This window comes from Coregonus clupeaformis, chromosome 2, assembly GCF_020615455.1.
Source record: "Coregonus clupeaformis isolate EN_2021a chromosome 2, ASM2061545v1, whole genome shotgun sequence".
NCBI classification, from domain to species: Eukaryota; Metazoa; Chordata; class Actinopteri; order Salmoniformes; family Salmonidae; genus Coregonus; species Coregonus clupeaformis.
Window position 1 is genome coordinate 20015315 of NC_059193.1, and position 13045 is coordinate 20028359.

The window sequence follows — 13045 nt, forward strand, 5'->3', positions numbered from 1 at the left end:
ACGGAATAGAGGAAAAAAGAGGAGAAGAGGAACGTGGAATAGAGGAGAAGAGAAGGCGAAGGAGAAGAGGAACGAATAGAGGAGAAGAGAAGGCAAAGGAGAAGAGGAACGTGGAATAGAGGAGAAGAGGAACGGAAAGAGGAGAAGAGAAACGGAATAGAGGAGAAGAGGAACGGAATAGATGAGAAGAGAACGGAACAGAGGAGAAGAGAACAATAAGGAGAAGAGGAACGAACAGAGGAGAAGAGGAACGGAACAGAGGAGAAGAGGAAGTGAAAAGAGGAGAAGAGGAACGATGAACAGAGGAGAAGAGGAACGGAATAGATGGAGAAGAGAATGAAAAAGGAGAAGAGGAACGGAATAGAGGAGAAGAGAAGATGAAAGGAGAAGAGGAACGTGAATAGAGGAGAAGAGAAGTCGACTAAAGGAGAAGAGGAACGTGGAATAGAGGAAAGAGAAGGAATGAGAAGAGAACAAGGAGAACGGAATAGAGGAGAAGAAAGGAAAGGAGAAGAGGAATGGAATAGAGGAGAAGAGGAACGGAATAGAGAGAAGAGGAATGGAATAGAGGAGAAGAGGAATGGAATAGAGGAGAAGAGAAGCGCTAAATGAGAAGAGGAAGTGGAATAGAGGAGAAGAGAAACGGAATAGAGGAGAAGAGAAAATGAAGAGAGAACAGATGAGAAGAGAAAGAGGAATGGAATAGAGGAGAAGAGAACTAAATGAGAAGAGGAACGGAATAGAGGAGAAGAGAAGCCACGAAAGGAGAAGAGGAACGTGGAATAGAAGAAGAGAAGAAAGGAGAAGAGGAACGTGGAATAGAGGAGAAGAGAAGCGTCAAAGGAGAAGAGGAACGTAAAAGAGAAGAGAAGTGAAGAGGAGAAGAGAAGAGGAGAAGAGGAACGTGAACAGAGGAGAAGAGGCGAAATGAGAAGAGGAACGGGAATAGAGGAGAAGAGAAGCGAACAAAGGAGAAGAGGAACAACAGAGGAGAAGAGGAAACGGGAATAGAGGAGAAGAGGAACGGAATAGAGGAGAAGAGGAAACGTGAATAGATGAGAAGAGAAACGCGAAAGGAGAAGAGGAACGAATAGAGGAGAAGAGGAACGTGGAATAGAGGAGAAGAGACGTAAAGGAGAAGAGGAAACGGAACAGAGGAGAAGAGAAGCATAAGAGAAGAGGAACGTGGAATAGAGGAGAAGAGGAAGGAAAGAGAGAAGAGGAAACGTGGAATAGAGGAGAAGAGAAGCAAAGAGAGAAGAGGAACGGAATAGAGGAGAAGAGAAGCGAAAAAAGAAAGGGAACGTGAATAGAGGAGAAGAGAAGAAAGGAGAAGAGGAACGTGGAATAGAGGAGAAGAGGAACGGGAATAGAGGAGAAGAGAATGTGAATAGAGGAGAAGAGGAACGTGAATAGAGGAGAAGAGGAACGTGAATAGAGGAGAAAGGAACGTGAATAGAGGAGAAGAGAAATGGAGAAGAGGGAACGGAATAGAGGAGAAGAGAAGTTAAAGAGAAGAGGAATGGAATAGAGGAGAAGAAAGGAAAGGAGAAGAGGAACGGGAATAGAGGAGAAGAGGAATGTGAATAGAGGAGAAGAGGAAGTGGAATAGAGGAGAAGAGGAACGGGAATAGAGGAGAAGAGGAACGGAATAGAGGAGAAGAGAAGCGGAAAGGAGAAGAGGAAGTGGAATAGAGGAGAAGAGGAATGGAAAGAGGAGAAGAGGAATGGAATAGAGGAGAAGAGGAATGGAATAGAGGAGAAGAGGAAGTGGAATAGAGGAGAAGAGGAATGGAAATAGAGGAGAAGAGAACCGGAATAGAGGAGAAGATGAAACGTGAATAGAGGAGAAAGGAAAGTGGAATAGAGGAGAAGAGGAATGGAATAGAGGAGAAGAGGAACGGAACAGAGGAGAAGAGGAACGGAATAGAGAGAAGAGGAACGGAATAGAGGAGAAGAAAGGAAATGAGAAGAGGAACGGAATAGAGGAGAAGAGGAACGTGGAATAGAGGAGAAGAGGAACGTGGAATAGAGGAGAAGAGAAGCGAAAAAGGAGAAGAGGAATGGAATAGAGGAGAAGAGGAATGGAATAGAGGAGAAGAGGAATGGAATAGAGGAGAAGAGGAATGGGAATAGAGGAGAAGAGGAAGTGGAATAGAGGAGAAGAGAAGTGCTAAAGGAGAAGAGGAATGTGGAATAGAGGAGAAGAGGAATGGAATAGAGGAGAAGAGGAATGGAATAGAGGAGAAGAGGAATGGAATAGAGGAGAAGAGAATAAGGAGAAGAGGAAGTGGAATAGAGGAGAAGAGAATTAAAGGAGAAGAGGAATGTGGAATAGAGGAGAAGAGAAGCTAAAGGAGAAGAGGAATGGAATAGAGGAGAAGAGGAAGGAATAGAGGAGAAGAGGAAGTGGAATAGAGGAGAAGAGGAATGGAATAGAGGAGAAGAGGAAGGAATAGAGAGAAGAGGAACGAACAGAGGAGAAGAGAAGCAAAATGAGAAGAGGAACGTGGAATAGAGGAGAAGAGAAGTAAACGGAGAAGAGAATAAGAGAAGAGGAACGGAATAGAGGAAAGAGAACGAAAAGAGGAGAAGAGAAGAAATAGAGGAGAAGAGGAACGGGAATAGAGGAGAAGAGGAACGGAATAGAGGAGAAGAGGAACGGAAAGAGAGAAGAGAAGCCAAAGGAGAAGAGGAACGAATAGAGGAGAAGAAAAACGTGGAATAGATAGAAGAAACGCAAATAATGAAAGAGAACGGAATAGAGGAGAAAGAAGGCAAAATGAGAAGAGGAACGGAACAGAGTGAGAAGATAGGAACGAAAAGAGGAACGAACAGATGAGAAGAAAACGAAGAGAGAGAAAAAATAGAGGAGAAGAGAGCAAATGAAGATGAACGGAATAGAGAGAAGAAAAGGAAAAGAGGAGAAGAAACGTGGAACAGAGAGAAGAGAAGCGAAAGGAGAAGAGGAACGGAATAGAGGAGAAGAGAATGCGAAGAGGAGAAGAGGAACGAATAGAGGAGAAGAGAACGTGGAACAGAGGAGAGAATAAGAATAGAGGAGAAGAGAACGTGAATAGAGGAGAAGAGGAACGGGAATAGAGAGAAGAGAATGGAACAGAGGAGAAGAGAAAGGAATAGAGGAGAAGAGGAATGTGAATAGAGGAGAAGAGGAAAGGAATAGAGTGAGAAGAGGAACGGAATAGAGGAGAAGAGGAACGGAACAGAGGAGAAGAGGAATGGAATAGAGGAGAAGAGGAAAAAGAGGAGAAGAGGAATGTGGAATAGAGGAGAAGAGAAGTCGAATAAAGGAGAAGATGGAACGTGGAATAGAGGAGAAGAGAAGGTATAAAGGAGAAGAGGAATGGAATAGAGGAGAAGAGGAATGGAATAGAGGAGAAGAGGAATGGAATAGAGAGAAGAAAGAAAGGAGAAGAGGAACGGAATAGAGGAGAAGAGGAAGGAAAGAGAGAAGATGAACGTGAATAGAGGAAAAGGAACGTGGAATAGAGGAGAAGAGGAACGTGGAATAGAGGAGAAGAGAACGGAATAGAGGAGAAGAGGAACGGAATAGAGGAGAAGAGAAGCGAAAGGAGAAGAGGAATGGAATAGAGGAGAAGAGAAGGAAAGGAGAAGAGGAACGGAACAGAGGAGAAGAGGAACGGAACAGATGAGAAGAGGAACGGAATAGAGGAGAAGAGGAACGGAATAGAGGAAAAAGAGAGAAGAGAAGATAGAAGAGGAGAAGATGAACGAATAGAGGAAAGAGGAATGGAATAGAGGAGAAGAGGAAATGGAATAGAGGAGAAGAGGAAAAAGAGAAGAGAAGGAATAGAGGAGAAGAGGAACGTGGAATAGATGAAAGAGAAGTGCAAAGGAGAAGAGGAAACGGGAACAGAGGAGAAGAGAAAGTGAAAAAAAAATGAGAAGAGGAACGTGAATAGAGGAGAAGAGGGAAACGAACAGAGGAGAAGAGGAACGGAACAGAGGAGAAGAGAACGGAATAGAGGAAAGATGAAAGGAACAGAGGAAAGAGGAAGAACAGAGAAATGGAACGGAATAGATGAAAAGATGAACGGGAATAGAGGAGAAGATGGAACGTGAATAGAGGAGAAGAGGAACGGGAACAGAGGAGAAGAGAAGGATAAAGGAGAAGAGGAATGGAATAGAGGAGAAGAGGAACGGAATAGAGGAGAAGAGGAACGGAACAGAGGAGAAGAGGAATGGAATAGAGGAGAAGGAAGAGAAGAGGAACGTGGAATAGAGGAGAAGAGAATAAGAGATGAAAAAAGAAATAGACAAAGAAGAGGAACGGAACAGAGGAGAAAGAAGTCAAATGAGAAGATGAAACGGAACAGAGGAGAAGAAGAACCGAAATGAAGAACGGAAAGAGGAGAAGAGCGCAAATGAAAAGATGAAACGTGAATAGAGGAGAAATGAGAAAGAAAGAGGAACGGAACAGAGGAGAAGAGAAGCAAAGGAGAAGAGGAACGGAACAGAGGAGAAAAAAAGGAGAAGAGGAACGGAATAAGGAGAAGAAAGGAATAGAGAGAAGATAAAGCGAAGAAAGAGAACGAATAGAGGAGAAGAGGAAGAACAGAGAGAAGAGGAACGGAATAGAGAGAAGAGGAAGGAATAGAGGAGAAGAGGAATGCGGGAATAGGAGAAGAGGAACGTGGAATAGAGGAGAAGAGAAGCATAGATGATGAAGAGGAACGTGAATAGAGGAGAAGAACAAGGAGAAAGAATAGATGAGAAAAACGAAAGAGAAGAGGAACTAACAGAGAAAGAGAGAAGAAAAGAGGTAAAAGAGAAGAGAAGGAAAGAGAGAAGAAAAAGGAAGAGGAACGTGGAATAGAGGAAAAGAAGAATAGAGAAGAGAACGAATAGAGTGAGAAGAGAACGGAATAGAGAAAGAGAATACAAAGAGAAGAGGAAGTGAACAGAGGAGAAAAAAAGTAAGAACAGAGGAGAAGAGACGCGAAATGAGAAGAGAAGAACAGAGAAAAAGATGAACGGAACAGAGGAGAAGAGAAGAATAGAGGAGAAGAGGAACGTGAACAGAGGAGAAGAGGAACGTGAATAGAGGAGAAGAGGAATGAAAAGAGAAGAAGAAAAAAAGAAAAAGGAGAAGAGAATGGAATAGAGAGAAGAGGAACGGGAATAGAGGAGAAGAAATGGAAAAGGAGAAGAGGAACGCGAATAGAGGAGAAGAGGAATGGAATAGAGGAGAAGAGGAATGGAATAGAGGAGAAGAGAGAATGGAATAGAGGAGAAGAGAAACGTGAATAGAGGAGAAGAGGAATGGAATAGAGGAGAAGAGGAATGTGAACAGAGGAGAAGAGGAAGGAGAAGAGAATGGAATAGAAAGAAAGGAACGAAATAGAGGAGAAGAGGAAAGTGGAATAGAGGAGAAGAAAATGGGAATAGAGGAGAAGAGGAACGGAACAGAGGAGAAGGAACGTGAATAGAGGAGAAGAAACGGAAAGGAGAAGAGGAACGAATAGAGGAGAAGAGGAACGGAATAGAGGAGAAAGGAAGGAATAGAGGAGAAGAGGAATGGAATAGAGGAGAAGAGTGAACGGAAAGAAGGAGAAGAGAAATGAATAAGGAAAGAGAACGAAACAGATGAGAAAGAAACGTGAACAGAGGAGAAGAGGAACGGAATAGAGGAGAAGAGGAACGTGAATAGAGAGAAGAGAAGGAAAGAGGAGAAGAGAAAGTAGAAAGAAGAAGAGGAACGGAATAGAGGAAAGAGGAACGGAATAGAGGAGAAAGAAGCGAAAGAGAAGAGGAACGGAACAGAAAAAAGAGAAAGGACAGAAGGAGGAGAGAAACGGGAATAATGAGAAAAGCAAAAGGAGAAGAGGAATGGAATAGAGGAGAAGATGAAACGGAATAGAGGAGAAGAGGAAAAATGAGAAAAAAGGAGAAGAGGAAACGGGAATAGGAGAAAGAAAAAGGAAAGAGGAACGTGGAATAGAGGAAAGAGGAAAGTGGAACAGAGGAGAAGAGGAACGGGAATAGAGGAGAAGATGAAACGGAATAGAGGAGAAGAGGAATGGAATAGAGGAGAAGAGGAACGTGGAATAAGGAAAAAAGAATAAGAGAAGAGGAACGGAATAGAGGAGAAGAGAAAATAGAGGAGAAGAGGAAGGAATAGAGGAGAAGAGAGAGAAAAGAGTAAGGAGAAGAGGAACGTGGAATAGAGAGAAGAGCCTAAAGGAAAGAGGAACGGAATAGAGGAGAAGTGAACAAGAGAAGAGGAAACGAATAGAGGAGAAGAGGAATGGGAACAGAGGAGAAGAAGCAAGAGAAGAGGAAACGGAACAGAGGAGAAGAAATAACAGAGGAGAAGAGGAACGGGAACAGAGGAGAAGAGAAGCCACTAAAGGAGAAGAGGAACGGGAAAGAGGAGAAGATAGCAATAAAATGAGAAAGATGAAACGTGAATAGAGGAGAAGAAAGCAAAGGAGAAGGGAACGTGGAATAGAGGAGAAGAGGAACGGGAATAGAGGAGAAGAGGAACGCGGAATAGAGGAGAAGAGAAGGCGATAAAGGAGAAGAGGAACGTGAACAGAGGAGAAGAGGAATGGAATAGAGGAGAAGAGGAAGGAATAGAGGAGAAGAGGAAGAATAGAGGAGAAGAGAAGCGAATAGAGGAGAAGAGGAAGGAATAGAGGAGAAGAGGAACGGAATAGAGGAGAAGAAGAGGAGAAGAGGAAGGGAATAGAGGAGAAGAGAAGAAATGAGAAGAGAAAGGAACAGAGGAGAAGAAATAGAGGAGAAGAGGAACGGAACAGATGAGAAGAGAAGTAAAGGAGAGAGGAACGTGAACAGAGGAGAAGAGAAGCTAAAGGAGAAGAGGAACGTGGAATAGAGGAGAAGAGAAAGAAATAGAGAGAAGAGGAAAGTGGAACAGAGGAGAAGAGAACGCAAAAGAGGAGAAGAGAACGGAATAGAGGAGAAGATGAAGGAAATAGAGGAGAAGAGGAAACGTGGAATAGATGAGAAGAGAAAATGAAGAGGAAGGAATAGAGAGAAGAGGAACGTGGAATAGAGAGAAGAGGAACGGAATAGAGGAGAAGAGGAACGGAATAGAGGAGAAGAAAGCAAGGAGAAGAGAATGGAATAGAGGAGAAGAGGAACGTGGAATAGAGGAGAAGAGAAGCGAAAGGAGAAGAGGAATGGAATAGAGGAGAAGAAACATGAAATAGAGAAGTGAAACGGAATAGAGGAGAAGAGAAACGGGAATAGAGGAGAAGAGGAAGTGGAACAGAGGAGAAGAGGAACGTGAATAGAGGAGAAGAGAATGGGAATAGAGGAGAAGAGAACGGGGAATAGAGGAGAAGAGGAATGGAATAGAGGAGAAGAGGGAAACGGAATAGAGGAGAAGAGGAACGGAATAGAGGAGAAGAGAACGGAATAAAGGAGAAGAGGAACGTGGAATAGAGGAGAAGAGGAATGGAACAGAGGAGAAGAGGAATGGAATAGAGGAGAAGAGAACGGGAATAGAGGAGAAGAGGAACGGGAATAGAGGAGAAGAGGAATGTGAATAGAGGAGAAGAAAACGTAGAGGAGAAGAGGAATGGAATAGAGGAGAAGAGGAACGTGGAATAGAGGAGAAGAGGAATGGAATAGAGGAGAAGAGGAACGGAATAGAGGAGAAGAGGAAAGCGGAATAAAGGAGAAGAGGAACGTGGAATAGAGGAGAAGAGGAATGGAATAGAGGAGAAGAGAAGAAAAGGAGAAGAGGAACGTGGAACAGAGGAGAAGAGGAAGGAATAGAGGAGAAGAGAACGGAATAGAGAAGAACAAGAGAAGAGGAACGGAACAGAGGAGAAGAGAAGAAAGGAGAAGAGGAACGTGGAATAGATGGAGAAGAGAAGCCAAAGGAGAAGAGAAGGAAGAAACGAATAGAGGAGAAGAGGAAGGAACAGAGGAGAAGAGGAAGTGGAATAGAGGAGAAGAGGAACGTGAATAGAGGAGAAGAGGAAGGAATAGAGGAGAAGAGGAACGGAATAGAGGAGAAGAGAACGGAACAGAGGAGAAGAGGAAGAATAGAGGAGAAGAGGAAGGGAATAGAGGAGAAGAGAGAAAGGAAAAGAGGAAGGAATAGAGGAGAAGAGAACGGAATAAGGAGAAGAGGAACGTGAATAGAGGAGAAGAGAAGCGCAAAATGACAAAGATGAACGTGAACAGAAGAAGATAGCGAAAGAGAGGAGGAACGTGAATAGAGGAGAAGAGAAGCGCAAAGGAGAAGAGGAACGGAAAGAGGAGAAGATAAGTAATAGATGAGAAGAGGAACGTGAACAGATGAGAAAGAGAAGCAAATGAGAAGAGGAACGGAATAGAGGAGAAGAAAGGCGACAAATGAGAAGAGGAACGTGAAAGAGGAAAAGAGGAACGGAATGAGAAGAGGAACGGGAACAGAGGAAAGATGAAACGGAACAGAGGAGAAGAGGAAACGGAACAGAGGAGAAGAGGAACGGAACAGATGAGAAGATGAACGATGAGAGAAGAGGAACGGAATAGAGGAGAAGAGAATGAGGAAAAGATGAACGAAAAAGGAAAAGGAACGGAACAGAAAAGAAAAGCAAAAATGAGAAGATGAACGTGAACAGAGGAGAAGAGAAGCGAAAAGGAGAAGAGGAACGGAACAGAGGAGAAGAGAAGGTAAAGGAGAAGATGAAATAAAAGGAGAAGAGGAACGGAACAGAGGAGAAGAGGAATGAATAGAGAAGAAGAGAACGAAAAGATTTAAAAGACGAGAGCAAAGGCAAAGTGTTAAGCACCGACAGATTACGGAAGAAAGATGTAAGGAAGCAAGAGCCAAATAGAGGAGAAGAGAAGCGTAAAGGAGAAGAGGAATGTGGAATAGAGGAGAAGAGGAATGTGAATAGAGGAGAAGAGAAGCAAAGGAGAAGAGGAACGGAATAGAGGAAAGAGGAATGGAATAGAGGAGAAGAGGAATGGAATAGAGGAGAAGAGGAACGTGAATAGAGGAGAAGAGGAATGGAATAGAGGAGAAGAGGAACGGAATAGAGGAGAAGAGAAGCGTAAAGGAGAAGAGAATGTGGAATAGAGGAGAAGAGGAACGTGGAATAGAGGAGAAGAGGAATGGAATAGAGAAGAAGAGGAACGGAATAGAGGAGAAGAGGAATGGAATAGAGGAAAGAGGAATGGAATAGAGGAGAAGAGGAATGGAATAGAGGAGAAGAGAAGGTAAAGGAGAAGAGGAATGGAATAGAGAGAAGAGAATGGAATAGAGGAGAAGAGGAACGGAATAGAGGAGAAGAGGAATGGAATAGAGGAGAAGAGGAAGTGGAATAGAGGAGAAGAGGAAGTGGAATAGAGGAGAAGAGAATGAATAGATGAGAAGAGAATAAAGGAGAAGAGGAAAGTGGAATAGAGGAGAAGATGAATGGAATAGAGGAGAAGAGAAGTGGAATAGAGAGAAGAGGAACGGAATAGAGGAGAAGAGGAATGGAATAGAGGAGAAGAGGAATGGAATAGAGGAGAAGAGAATGGAATAGAGGAGAAGAGAAGCTAAAGGAGAAGAGGAAGGAATAGAGGAGAAGAGAAGGCGAAAGGAGAAGAGGAATGTGGAATAGAGAGAAGAGGAAGAATAGAGGAGAAGAGGAATGGAATAGAGGAGAAGAAAGAGAAGAGGAACGGAATAGAGGAGAAGAGAAGGAATAGAGGAGAAGAGGAACGTGGAATAGAGGAGAAGAGGAATGGAATAGAGGAGAAGAGGAACGGAATAGAGGAGAAGAGGAATGGAATAGAGAGAAGAGGAACGGAATAGAGGAGAAGAGAAGCAGGAGAAGAGAAGGAATAGAGGAGAAGAAGAATGGAATAGAGGAGAAGAGGAATGGAATAGAGAAGAAGAGAATGGAAGTAGAGGAGAAGAGAAGGAATAGAGGAGAAGAGGAAGTGGAATAGAGGAGAAGAGGAACGGGAATAGAGGAGAAGAGAAGCAAGAGAAGAGGAACGGAAAGATGAGAAGAAAAAAAAAAGAAACGGAATAGAGAAAATAGCGAAAAGGAGATGATGAAACGTGAACAGATGAGAAGATGAAAGAAATGAGAAGAGGAAACGGAACAGAGGAGAAGAGGAAGCAAAAATGAAAAGAGAACGGAAGGAGAAGATGAAGAACAGATGAGAAGAGAAGCAAAGGAGAAGAGGAACGGAATAGAGGAGAAGAGGAATGGAAATAGAGGAGAAGAGGAACGTGGAATAGAGGAGAAGAGGAACGGAATAGAGGAGAAGAGGAAGAAAGGAGAAGAGGAACGGAATAGAGGAGAAGATGAATGGAATAGAGGAGAAGAGGAAAGCGCAAAGGAGAAGATGGAACGGAACAGAGGAGAAGATAGCCCAAGAGAAGAGAACGGAACAGAGGAAAGAGAAGCAAAGGAGAAGAGGAACGGGAATAGAGAAGAAGAAAGAGAGGAGGAAGGAATAGAGGAGAAGAGAAGCGCAAGAAAAGAGGAACGGAATAGAGGAGAAGAGAGGTAAAGAGAAGATGAACGAAAGAGGAGAAGAGGAACGGAACAGAGGAGAAAGATAGCCGCAAAGGAGAAGAGGAACGTGAACAGAGGAGAAGAGGAAACGGAACAGATGAGAAGAGGAAACGTGAAATAGAGGAGAAGAGGAACGGAACAGAGGAGAAGAGAGAACGGAATAGAGGAGAAGAGGAACGTGGAACAGAGGAGAAGAGGAACGGAACAGAGGAGAAGAGGAAGAACAGATGGAGAAGAGGAAACGGAACAGGAAAGAGAACGCAAAGGAAGAGAAGAGGAACGGAACAGATGGAAAGAGAAAGCGAACAAATGAGAAGAGGAAACGGAACAGAGGAGAAGATAAGCAAAATGAGAAAGATGAACGGAACAGAGAGAAATAGCAAAACCGAAAGGAGAAGAGGAAGAAGAGGAGAAGAGTAGCGCGAAAGAGAAGAGGAATGTGGAATAGAGGAGAAGAGGAGCGCAACTTACATTTACATTTTAGTCATTTGAGCAGAGATCAGAGCCGAATTTACAGGAGCAATTAGGTTAGTGCCTGCTTACGAGCACATCGACAATTTTTATAGTGGCTGGGGATTAGAACCAGCATCTTCGAGTATGGCACAACGCCCACCACTAAGCTACCCGCGAATATAGAGGAGAAGAGAAGCTGAAAGGAGAAGAGGAAGTGAATAGAGGAGAAGAGGAATGTGGAATAGAGGAGAAGAGAAGAAAGGAGAAGAGGAATGGAATAGAGGAGAAGAGGAAGTGGAATAGAGGAGAAGAGGAACGTGGAATAGAGGAGAAGAGGAATGGAATAGAGGAGAAGAGAATGGAATAGAGGAGAAGAGGAATGGAATAGAGGAGAAGAGGAAAGAGAAGAGAAAGTGGAATAGAGGAGAAGAGGAATGGAATAGAGGAGAAGAGGAATGGAATAGAGAAGAAGAGGAATGGAATAGAGAGAAGAGGAACGTGGAATAGAGGAGAAGAGGAATGGAATAGAGGAGAAGAGGAATGGAATAGAGGAGAAGAGAAAAAAGGAGAAGAGGAATGGAATAGAGGAGAAGAGGAATGGAATAGAGGAGAAGAGGAACGGAATAGAGAGAAGAGGAACGTGGAATAGAGGAGAAGAGGAAAGTGGAATAGAGGAGAAGAGGAAGGAATAGAGGAGAAGAGGAAGGAATAGAGAGGAGAAGAGAAATGTGGAATAGAGGAGAAGAGGAATGGAATAGAGGAGAAGAGGAATGGAATAGAGAAGAAGAGGAACGGAATAGAGGAGAAGAGGAACGGAATAGAGGAGAAGAGGAACGTGGAATAGAAGAGAAGAGGAACGGAATAGAGGAGAAGAGAACGAAAAGGAGAAGAGGAACGGAATAGAGGAGAAAGAAGACGAAAGGAGAAGAGGAAACGTGAACAGATGAGAAGAGAAGATAAAATGAGAAGAGGAACGGAACAGAGGAAAGAGAAGCAAAGGAGAAGAGAACGGGAATAGAGGAGAAGAAAGAAAAAAGAACAGAGGAGAAGAGGAACGTGAACAGAGGAGAAGAGACAGAAAGGAGAAAGGAATGGAATAGAGGAGAAGAGGAACGGAATAGAGGAGAAGAGAACGGAATAGAGGAGAAGAGGAAAGGAACAGAGAGAAGAGAAGCGAAAGGAGAAGAGAACGTGGAATAGAGGAGAAGAGAAGAAATAAAGGAGAAGAGGAACGTGGAATAGAGGAGAAGAAAAAGGAGAAGAGGAACGGAACAGAGGAGAAGAGAAGCGCAAAGGAGAAGAGGAACGGAATAGAGGAGAAGAGAAGCGCAAAGGAGAAGAGGAACGTGGAATAGAGGAGAAGAGAAGCGTGAAAGGAGAAGAGGAACGTGGAATAGAGGAGAAGAGGAATGGAATAGAGGAGAAGAGGAATGTGGAATAGAGGAGAAGAGAACGGAATAGAGGAGAAGAGGAACGTAAATAGAGGAGAAGAGAAGCTGCAAAGGAGAAGAGGAATGGAATAGAGGAGAAGAGAAGCGCTAAAGGAGAAGAGGAACGTGGAATAGAGGAGAAGAGAAGCAATAAAGGAGAAGAGGAATGGAATAGAGGAGAAGAGAAGCGCAAAGGAGAAGAGGGAAACGGAACAGAGAGAAGAGAGTGAAAGAAAGAAGAAAGGAGAAGAGGAAGTGAATAGAGGAGAAGAGAAGGCTGAAAGGAGAAGAGGAAGTGGAATAGAGGAGAAGAGGAATGTGGAATAGAGGAGAAGAGGAACGTGGAATAGAGGAGAAGAGAAGCGCTAAAGGAGAAGAGGAAGGGAACAGAGGAGAAGAGGAATGGGAATAGAGGAGAAGAGAAGCGCAAGAGGAGAAGATGGAATGGAATAGAGGAAAAGTGAAAGGAGAAGAGGAATGAATAGAGGAGAAGAGAGGAGAGAGAGGAACGGAATAGAGGAGAAGAGAAGCGTTAAAGGAGAAGAGGAATGAACAGAGAAAGAGGAATGGAATAGAGGAGAAGAGAAGCGTGAAAGGAGAAGAGGAATGTGGAATAGAGGAGAAGAGAATGGAAAAGAG

General features: G+C 43.5%; 1 protein-coding gene across 1 annotated transcript; it reads left to right on the forward strand.

Moving 5' to 3' along the window:
- Positions 1–1714: 1714 nt before the first annotated feature.
- Positions 1715–11381, forward strand: LOC123492715 (DDT domain-containing protein DDB_G0282237-like; the record flags this gene model as incomplete). The annotated part of the gene is made up of 4 exons (XM_045225598.1): positions 1715–1765; positions 6388–6448; positions 10916–10939; positions 11365–11381. Coding segments are annotated over 4 exons (153 nt in total), but the record flags the coding sequence as incomplete, so codon positions are not given.
- Between the last annotated feature and the right edge of the window lie 1664 nt (positions 11382–13045).